The sequence below is a fragment of the Etheostoma cragini genome, chromosome 3 (genome assembly GCF_013103735.1).
Source record: "Etheostoma cragini isolate CJK2018 chromosome 3, CSU_Ecrag_1.0, whole genome shotgun sequence".
Lineage (NCBI taxonomy): Eukaryota > Metazoa > Chordata > Actinopteri > Perciformes > Percidae > Etheostoma > Etheostoma cragini.
Window position 1 is genome coordinate 15548641 of NC_048409.1, and position 9622 is coordinate 15558262.

The 9622-nt window shown below is 39.0% G+C and overlaps 1 protein-coding gene across 3 annotated transcripts in view; it reads right to left on the bottom strand.

The window, feature by feature from the left end:
• The window catches only part of LOC117940495 (F-BAR and double SH3 domains protein 2-like), a 56307-nt gene that overhangs the window by 17036 nt on the left and 29649 nt on the right, over positions 1-9622 (bottom strand). For 2 of the 3 annotated variants that reach the window (XM_034865762.1, XM_034865759.1), the window contains exons 7-11: positions 8475-8529; positions 8118-8246; positions 4087-4209; positions 3239-3334; positions 2145-2219 (exon numbers count right to left, since the gene is read on the bottom strand). In XM_034865762.1, coding sequence (XP_034721653.1) covers positions 2145-2219; positions 3239-3334; positions 4087-4209; positions 8118-8246; positions 8475-8529 — 478 coding nt within the window. The remainder of the gene's footprint in view (positions 1-2144; positions 2220-3238; positions 3335-4086; positions 4210-8117; positions 8247-8474; positions 8530-9622) is intronic. The other variant, XM_034865766.1, reaches the window with a different exon arrangement.

Here is a 9622-nt window from a genome sequence, read left to right on the forward strand (position 1 = left end):
GAAGGGGTGAGCATTTGTCAAAGTGTAGTTATTTGTGTGACTGCAGGAAGACTCCCCTCACTCTAAAAACTTGTTGTAGGTCTTTACTATTATATAAGGCAAAAATGCCCCAAAAAAGCTCTAAACCCAATGATAGTTTGTCACTGTAAAAACCGACTGTCTTTTCTAATGCATCATTAAACACGTCATAGGCTCCCATTGTTCTCTTTTGCCACAACTTGCAGAGACATACTGCTGTCTTGACTAATATAATACATCACATTATACAACACTTGTATCCCATTTCAACGCAGCAGTACTTTTATGAGAGCTGGTGTCTCATTTGAGTTGATTTTGGTGTGGTGGTTTAGAAAGGGTGAGCTAACACAGAATCTAACAAAGAAAATATACACACACAAACAACAAAAAGAAAAAAGAAAATATGTACAGAGATGGTCATTTTTCTTGAAATTTCTCCGTCTGTAGCATCGGCTTTATAAGTTCCTCATAAAAATTGTAAATTGGGGAAGACAAATTGGGGTGGGGTGGGGTGGGGTATGGGGCGGGTGTACTGTTAAGTTTACTGTAAGTGCTAAGTGTATTATTTACATTGCAGCATAAATAAAAACATAACTTAATTTTTTAATATTTCTTTATATTTTTTGCTTGTAATTGTAACTTATTTTCCTTTTAATTTGTATGTTTTTAACACTTTGGTACAAACACATTTATCACATTTAATCATTTTTCATCATTCCTTGAGCATCAATAACTGTCTCTCTTTGATAAACATCAGTTTGTTTTGTAAACATTAATATGTGTTTACTTTTTTGTGTGTTGTAGTTGTATGTGGCAGATTTAGCTGCCCTCCGTGCCCTCTTGGACGGAGTGTACTTAGAAGCCAAACTGGTGTGGTTTATTTTGAAGGATGAGCTTGCATGTGTGCACTGCCCTTATCTGCCTCTTCTGAGCAATGGTGCTAGTGTGTTTTATTGTGCTGAGTATTGTCATTTTTCCCGCCGTGCGTTCCATTAATATCAATGCGACACACCTTACAAAAAGCGTGGAGGTTGTCGATATGACTAGGTAAGATGCATGTAAATTGTTGCACCCAACACTGTTGAAATGTACAGCTATATTTAGATTATTTTGCAAGAACGCATCCTTCACCTGCCATTTCTATCGGCTCGCTTTCGGGTCTGAACCTTCCGCGAAGCTTGCGCAGACAACAACTGCGCAACTGGGTTATAGGTTGCCAGGCTGAGGTGAAAAACGGGTTGAACATTGTGGTGTGATTGTGTGAACAGGATGTGTTTTATACTAGATCTGGCAACTGGTCAACATTAAACAATGGTCCGATTATTTATAAAGGAGTTTGGGCCATGCAAATTACGGGAGTATCCCCCGGAGAAATAACAATCCGAGAGGTATCCAGGAGATAAGTCTGAAAAACAGGACAAACCTGGGAAAAATTAGAGTGTTGAGTGTGTTGATACTGACTAGACAAGTTGCTATGGCTACTGTACACTACCTTTTGTTTAGGAAGAGGGATGGGCCCAAGCTGCTTGCCACAAAGGTTAACATTGTAAAGGTTATTCTAGTTGACCTACTGTCTTTTTCAGTCAGTCAAGGGTAAGTCATGAAAGAAAGCACAGTACACCTTAGCATTTTATACTCAAGCAGTCTTGGGCATCTTCTGAGGGAAATGGTTAAGTATAGTATAATCATAGTGCCATGATCACCGGGGCACAGGCCCCTTATCAAGTTAGATTATGCATAACCCAATTTTTCATCAGTTTTCAACATTATATGTAATTTATTCATGTAAATTTGTTTTATTTACAATGTGTTTTGAAATGTTTGATAAGTGTACTAAATAAAAAGAAGTGTGCCTGTCCACACAAGTTAGACAATTGCTTCCAGCAGTCATTCATACATAGAGATTCATAAATTACCGGCATCCCGCAAAATGTCAATCACTGGACCAGATTTAAAATTTGAACTGGATTATTTTGTAAAAGATGTGCCAAGGCATTGTAAAGCCATACTTTAGCATTCAAGGCAATGTCACCAGGACAGATAGATACATATATAGACATTGAGTAGGCAATCCATGTTTTGAGTTGAGAATAAAGATAGAGAATGCTAACAACAGTTAAGACTACCTGTGCCAGGGTCATTCTCATGGCACTGACGGGCGACGGCTCAATGTCCACCAACTGCTGCACCGAGCTCAGAGTCTGGCACACACATATATACATACACACACAGGCAAGCGTCCACGCATCCACCCATCCAAGAGCAGCAGTGCAAGCACACATACACACAAATACAGGAAGGGGTTAATGGAAAGAAGGTTAGGGGATAATGTTAGCAAATGTTGAACAGGATTAGGTAGACACAGGGAAGAAAAAGCACATTGTCATAGAGAGAAATGTTACCAGTTTAGGTAATGTGGGAAAAGATCAGAGAAGGAAAATTTGGCTGAACACCGTGAGAGAGAAAGTGGAAGAGGGAAAGAAGCTGAGAAACAAAAGAGCACAAAATGACTCAGACACAAGAGAAAATGATAGCTATAGTGGAAATAGGAGCAATGTCTGCAATGTCTGCAGGAGCAATGACTGCTGCATTTTGATCATACAGACTTTAGATCAATTTACAACTATAACTATAAAAAAATAAGTTACGTGACTTATGTAAATCATGAATAGAAGCTAGGATTATAAAGAAAAGCTCCCAGTAGACACAAAACATTTGGCATTAAAACGATTAATATTAGAACACAGAGTAGATTCATGCTTCTATCGTGCTGTCACCAGACACTAGTTAACAGGAAAACTCCATCCTGAATAGTTAAAATAAAGAAATCTCCAAAGGCTGGAAACAAAACTGCCAAAGATCTCTCGAGAGAATAAGAACGATCAGAGCTTTGGCTCCCTCGGATTTCCAGCTCTCAAACCCAGTTGTATTAATGGGATTCTCTAAAATCATAAGAATAAAGGCACATGAATTCAACTGAGAGGCTGATAACCATCTGTGTGTGTGTGTGTGTGTGTGTGTGTGTGTGTGTGTGTGTGTGTGTGTGTGTGTGTGTGTGTGTGTGTGTGTGAGAGAGAGAAAGGGAGTGATACCTGCCATGTAAACAGGTTTCTCTATATTTACAATGCAAGTTCAACAATTACTATGAGCACAAGAGCACATAGCTGCATGTGCATGGGTATGAATACATTGGATGTGTGTGCAGCTATGTGTGTCTCACCATGTCACATTCGCTCGGCTGGAACTGAAAGTCATGTGGTTTGTGAAACACTGGGTTCTCCTGCATGAACAACTGCTGGTTGTACTCTTGTATTATCTGAGAGAAAGACAAAAAGGAGAGAGTGAATAGTTTAATGCTTAGAAAACTTTTTAATTTTGAGTCCATTGTAACCTGAAACTTTTTACAGCTGCCTTTCACGCCTACAGTGGGTGAGTGTTTCCTATTCATACGTAGATTTGGGATTTTATATTTTGCCTTTCACTTTAAATGTCATCCATGCCAAGTCAAAGAGCTTGTGAGTTAGGCTAGGAGTCAAGTACTTTGAGCCCTTGAGCTCAGCTGTTCTGCCAGCTAGGCTGCTGTATTGATGAAAACAAATCGCAGAATGGTGTTTAAGTTATAAATCCATCTTTCTGCCTTTGAGAATTGTTTCCGTTTAATTTGCACTAGACTGCAAGCTTTACACAGACACACAAACAGTACAATCAACGACACAAAACACATTACAAAAATTCAAGATATTTGTTTTTTATTGTGTAGTGACTCAGTGTGTCATATTGTTTCTTATATACTGACATTTGACAACTCTGTTTTTTTTTTTTTAAATGCTGTGTGTGAACAATGTTTCCAAACTCCAATCCTAGGCACCATTCTGTAATGTAATGTAAGAAGAATAGTACCTAGTTCTAACAAATGTACTCAAAATGTCAAGGTGTCCTATTTGTTTCACCTAAGAAATACAATCAGTCAAGAAGACGGATGGCTATTCTCCATAGTATCTGTTTTCTACAAGTACGAACTTACAAATGTGTACAGGAGAGCTGTGTCTCTCAACACATCTGACTCACCCGGGTGGATTTATCCAACAGGAACTGGAAGGTGTTGTGTGTGGCTTGGGAGGCCTCTAGCTCGGTATGACTCAGCTCTACCAGGTAGTCTTTAACATGCTCATAGATCCTGCCATCCAAGGCCTAGAGGTCAGAGAGAGAGAAAGAGAGAGAGAAAGAGAGAGAGAAGGACCAGAGGTCACAGTGAATAATAGATTCATTTAATGTAATTCCATAATCCGTAATGATAAAGTAGAGAGTCCTAGAGAATCAGGAGGATACACATGATGGGTTACTAAATGTTTATTGTCACACCTCCGTGCAAATAGAGCCTTATTCCTCGTCATCAAACTTCCAGCAATCATTTATCCACAACTGTTTTGTATCTGGGAGCCTGGCACTTAACCTTTATGGAAGTTTCACTAGTTTGTTTGTACTTTTGTTGTAGGAGAGTTCTAAACTAAAATTCGAAAAGGAGTAAAAACCTTCAACCGTGTTTCTCCTGAAGGCATTGGATGAGTGAATCCTTATTCAAATGTATCTTCATATAGTCATAAATACATTTAGCAAGACAATTTTAATGAAAACAAGAAGCTTTTGTAGTATTCATGTACCATTTAGCAAGTTGCCTAATCCATTCACAATATCAGCAATCATAAACAACTTAAACTGTGAGTGCCACAATAGTAGACAAGCCAGTATGTTGTTCTATCTGCCCTCAGGTGACAATATGATACAAATGTAATTGAGGAACAGTAGTCAAATTACACAGGCGTTTAAACTTGTGTTGCCTTATTAGACCTCTTCTCAAGACTATGTGGTCCTGTACAGCGTGTGATTGATTGACAGCTCCCTCGCTTTCCTGTTAGTTTTGATGCACCAGTTTGGGCAGGACATATTGCCCCGTCATTCTCTAGTCTACATGCGCATCTCTTTTGTTGCCTTAGAACACAGACTTTTTTATGATTTTAAGAGAGTGAGACAAACAATGAGAGGAAGAAAAGAAACTGATCAGATTTTTTCATTAGACAGCTTATCATTGAGGTGGATTCTGATGCACCAATAGTAACACATTTTAATGGAGTATGCTGTCCAAATGAACAGCCTTTCTATGGGGAGCTGGGGTGGTGCTGCCAAGCCACGTTGCCAAACACACAGATCAGACAGAAAGGAATGAGAGAGAGAGGCTAATGGAGAGGAAGAGGAGGCAAGAGGAGAAGAGTGAATATTAGAAACACAAATGACTGTATTGGAGGTGGAGGTGTGTGTGTGTGTGTGTGTGTGTGTGTGTGTGTGTGTGTGTGTGTGTGTGTGTGTGTGTGTGTGTGTGTGTGTGAGAGAAGTGTTCTTTGGACAGCGTTCTCGCAGCTGTAGGGGAAGGAGAAGGGGTTCAGATTCCAATTCAACAAAACACAGAGAATGCACACATACATAGTAAACTTACAAAAACATTCAAATATGCACATAACACCAACAAAAGAATTTGCACACACACAGCACAGATTTATAAAACAATGGGTAATTGACTAGGAAATGATGTCATTAAGGGTGGGTTGTTGGCAGACTTCTTTCTAAATGTTCCCTCATCACTCAGATCATTTCCTCCTCCCTTTTTCTTTTCTTCCTCCCCTGATTTTTTTTTATCCATTTACGGTAGTGTTGAAATGGAGTGAGTCAGCTTCTAGAAATAGCCCCGTCCCCATACCATGGTCAGGTCAGTGTGTGTTTGGGGGTTAAATGACTGCATCCGCCTGAACAATAAGTACAGCCCAGGAGACCAGCAGATGTGTGAGTGTTAGTGCATGTCTAAGGGGAACTTTAAAGATTGACAGTTATAGCATCGACTGCCAACAGCAGAGGGAGATGTAGAGCAGTCTGTTCCTCCACTGCCCTTTAACTACAACTGTCGCATTGACAAGGACAACAGAGCTCAGTGTAAGATACATGTTATTCCTGGAGCCACAGTCAGTACTTGAAGTGCAGATCTAAACAAGGCTTTAAATTACAAGACTCCTCAACTCAAGAAATATCATATCCATCACATTCATTTTATTATCTTCTTCTATATGGTTTTATATTAAAGACAAAAAAGGTATTTCACTCCCGTAAAGTTACCAATCTGTAACATGTCTGAATATTAAACTTTAGAAGTATACTTCCCCATTCCAAAATGTCCTCGCATGGCTGTATCCAATGAATAATGTTCACAGCAACGCAATGCACTAAGACTACAAAGTTGGACATAAGTGCTGTTGGAAATGGAGACCATGATGAATGGAGTAGTATGGAGTAGTAACATAGTATGTGGTTTTACAGTGATGATACAATTACTAGACTGGTTTCTGAGTTGTACAGTATTGTGCTGTTTTGGTTACCTACATTGTACGGCTGCTATTCTTACGTCTGCTATTGATGCTGCTTTCTGGGCTGTGTGTCCTTACATATTTCTGTGGAGCAAAAGCTGTGACAAGAACTTGTACTTTCTGTAATTCAAAATGTTGGTCCACCTATTAGGAGTGTTGTTAACACTGACTTTCAGGTGAAGACCTGTAAACACTCCAATAAAAAGAAAAACTGCAGAGGAGGGAGAGACAATCAGCAGATTGCGTCCCTCAGGCAATGTCCCTTATTCTTTTTGTGTGTTTGAGTGCATGCATTTGTGCGTGTGCATATTTCCCCGCAGTCTTGCCCTGCTGTCGTGAGGAGCTACGGATCTATTATTCAGAATTGCCTCATAGTATAGATGCTCATACACGCCTAAGGCAGATTATGTGACAGTGAGGGAGAAAAAAGAAACAGTGATAAGCATCTGAAGATAGGATTTACACCAAATGTAAAAAGCAAATAAAGGAACCAAAAGCAAAAAATAGAGGAGATAGAAACATCAAAATGCTTTACTTTAGTTATAAATATTCGTTCGGAATGTATGCAACTTACTTAACGGTCTAGACTGAGCGGGAAATTAAATGCAGCATCACAGGTGTAAAGTCAACTAGATAACCTGCCACTACAATGGTACATCAATAATTTAGTCTAACTTCTTCCTGTGTTTTGATTCTGTGCATGTGCCAAAAATGTCATCCAGTACCAAGTTTATTACACACAAACAGCAGTTTGCTTACACTGATGAAATAAATATGGGGGGCGGCAAAGTCTTCTGTGTCACATTTGATCACTTTAGGTTGCAGAACTTGCTTTACCATTACTACCAACAGTGTGGAGGTTATAACTTAGAAACAATTGAGTACATTAATATCATGAAACCTACATTCCACCACTGTAATAACAGAGAAATACAAACACGCGTTCAGGTTCAAAGGGATGCATGTCATATGAAAGTGTCAGATGTGATCATGAGGCCAAAAGAATAAGCCATTCACTGTGCATGAAAGAAGAAAACATCAATGATGCAGCAAACTTATATTTGCCTCCCTCATTCGATGACCTTTCATATTCTATCTACAAAACAGTTTAAAATGACAACTTACGTCAAAGTGTTCAGCATTGTAGAACATATATTTTCATGACTACAAATCATTGGTAAGACCAAACATATGGTTGGCTCATTTAGTTCAATTTGTTTTTTACATAAGCACATTTCAAATCACAAATCCAGAGAACTTCATGACTCTCTTTGAAGACTTGAAACTGTGAAATCATTAATACCTCAAGAATGATTTTTTCGCCCCTCCACCTACCTTGGTAAAACCGAATGGGAGTCTGACTTTGTGTGCCTATAAAAGGACATTTTATCCCAAATTGAGCTTTAATTCAAAGTCGCTTTCCCCTTTGAATTTGGGAACCAGAAAATATGTCTCCCTGCTCCTGGAAAATCCCTCTGGGTATTAACAGCGTTTGAGATTCTAAAGCCAGTACTTGGTGTAACAAATGAAAATATCATTATAGCATTACAAACTACAATTTCAGCTGCCTAGAAATGTACAGTGTTATTAAAATGTCCACATGCATGGTAGGGACGTGGATTCTCTCTCACACCACTTACATCTTCCAATTCTTTATATTTGTTACTATATGATCATATATGTAAATACCTGTATGCAGTGTGGTAGATCTGTATGGTAGTAGCGGTCATGGTGAGCGTTGGCAGCAGCAAGCGTTAGCAAGTAGTCGTTCCTGGCCTGTGTTGCCTTGGAGTTGCAGTCACTTCTCTTAGCTTTCAACTGAAATGAAAGAGAAACAGACGATATTGCAATACTGCATTAAAGTAACAGAGCTTAAAGCTTTAAGCCGAGTACATGTGTCTCTTTGTAGGTTAGGGCTCATTATGGAAGCAAAGTGAAACAATCCTTTTTGTTTTTGTATCATGGTTTAAAGGAGTCAGCTTGAAAGCTCTGCCTTAAGAGGGAGTGACAGTGTTGTGTTTGTGTCTTGTGAGTGAGCGCTCTTACCTTTACACTTGCTTTCTGTAAACTAATTCTTGACTGAAAAATACCCAGTTTAGACCTGAAATAACAAAGCAGAGCAAGCAAAAATGTTAATCTTTGATCGAAGTATTTCTCATGTCACAGAAACCACTGAGTAAATTGTGTGTTTTCAATGTTTTATCATATTCAGTTTTATTCTATTCTAGTTAGTGTGTCTTTGTTTTTGTTGCTGCATGCTGCCCGCTGCTATATCCCCGGCTGTCTCGAGCTATCCGCAGCGCTGTTGCCTTGACAACACCGTTATTTTTATTTCACAAAACGTCCTTGAATTCACCAATGTAGGACATAAGGCTACTACAAAACTTCCCTCTCTTATGTAATCTCAATCTGGTATGTATTAGTCAACTTCAACTTCAACTTTATTTATTTGTCATTTTATATGTACAGAGTGCATACAGAACGAAATTGCGTTGCATACAGCTTATAGTCTCACTTTACCGGAGCTACACAGCACTGTCTTATGGTGAAATGTGTGGTCAACGCAGTGGCTGTGGAACAGTTTGATTTCTTATAAGTTCTTCACAATAAAAGTCCTCCATTGTTTTGGTATTTGAATGCTTTCATTACGAAGCAGCAAAATAATGTTGAGGCTTCACCAGCAGTAGCGTATCACAACTCCTATAACCTGACATAAAACGTAAAATAAAGCAGTTAAAGGCTGGACCTCATTTCTCTATCTTACCCCTACCCCTTACCCCTTCCCCTCAGGGTGTATGTCCCTAGAAACCATAGACAGTGAAAAAAAGTCAGAATTCTGAGAAAAAAGTCAGAACTCACATACATTATTCAACAGTGGCCCTAATCCTCTTCCGTATAACACAACTCCAATAACCTAACATGAAACGTAAAATAAAGCAGTTATAAAGTAAATTTCAAACTACAGATACTCTATTAGAAGCTACTACAAATGTACTGAGCGCTGAACACACTAAGCGTTTTTATTAAATTCTCACCAGCACAGGTCCTGCCACCCATCAGTAGATCTCCTTATGCCGGCACCCTTTTGTATAGGCTACAGTCTGGCTACAGCTTAGGGTTGGCACACAGACCGACTGTGCGCTGCATTTTTTCATATTTCACTTGACTTATGTGAAAGTAACAACTGACATTAT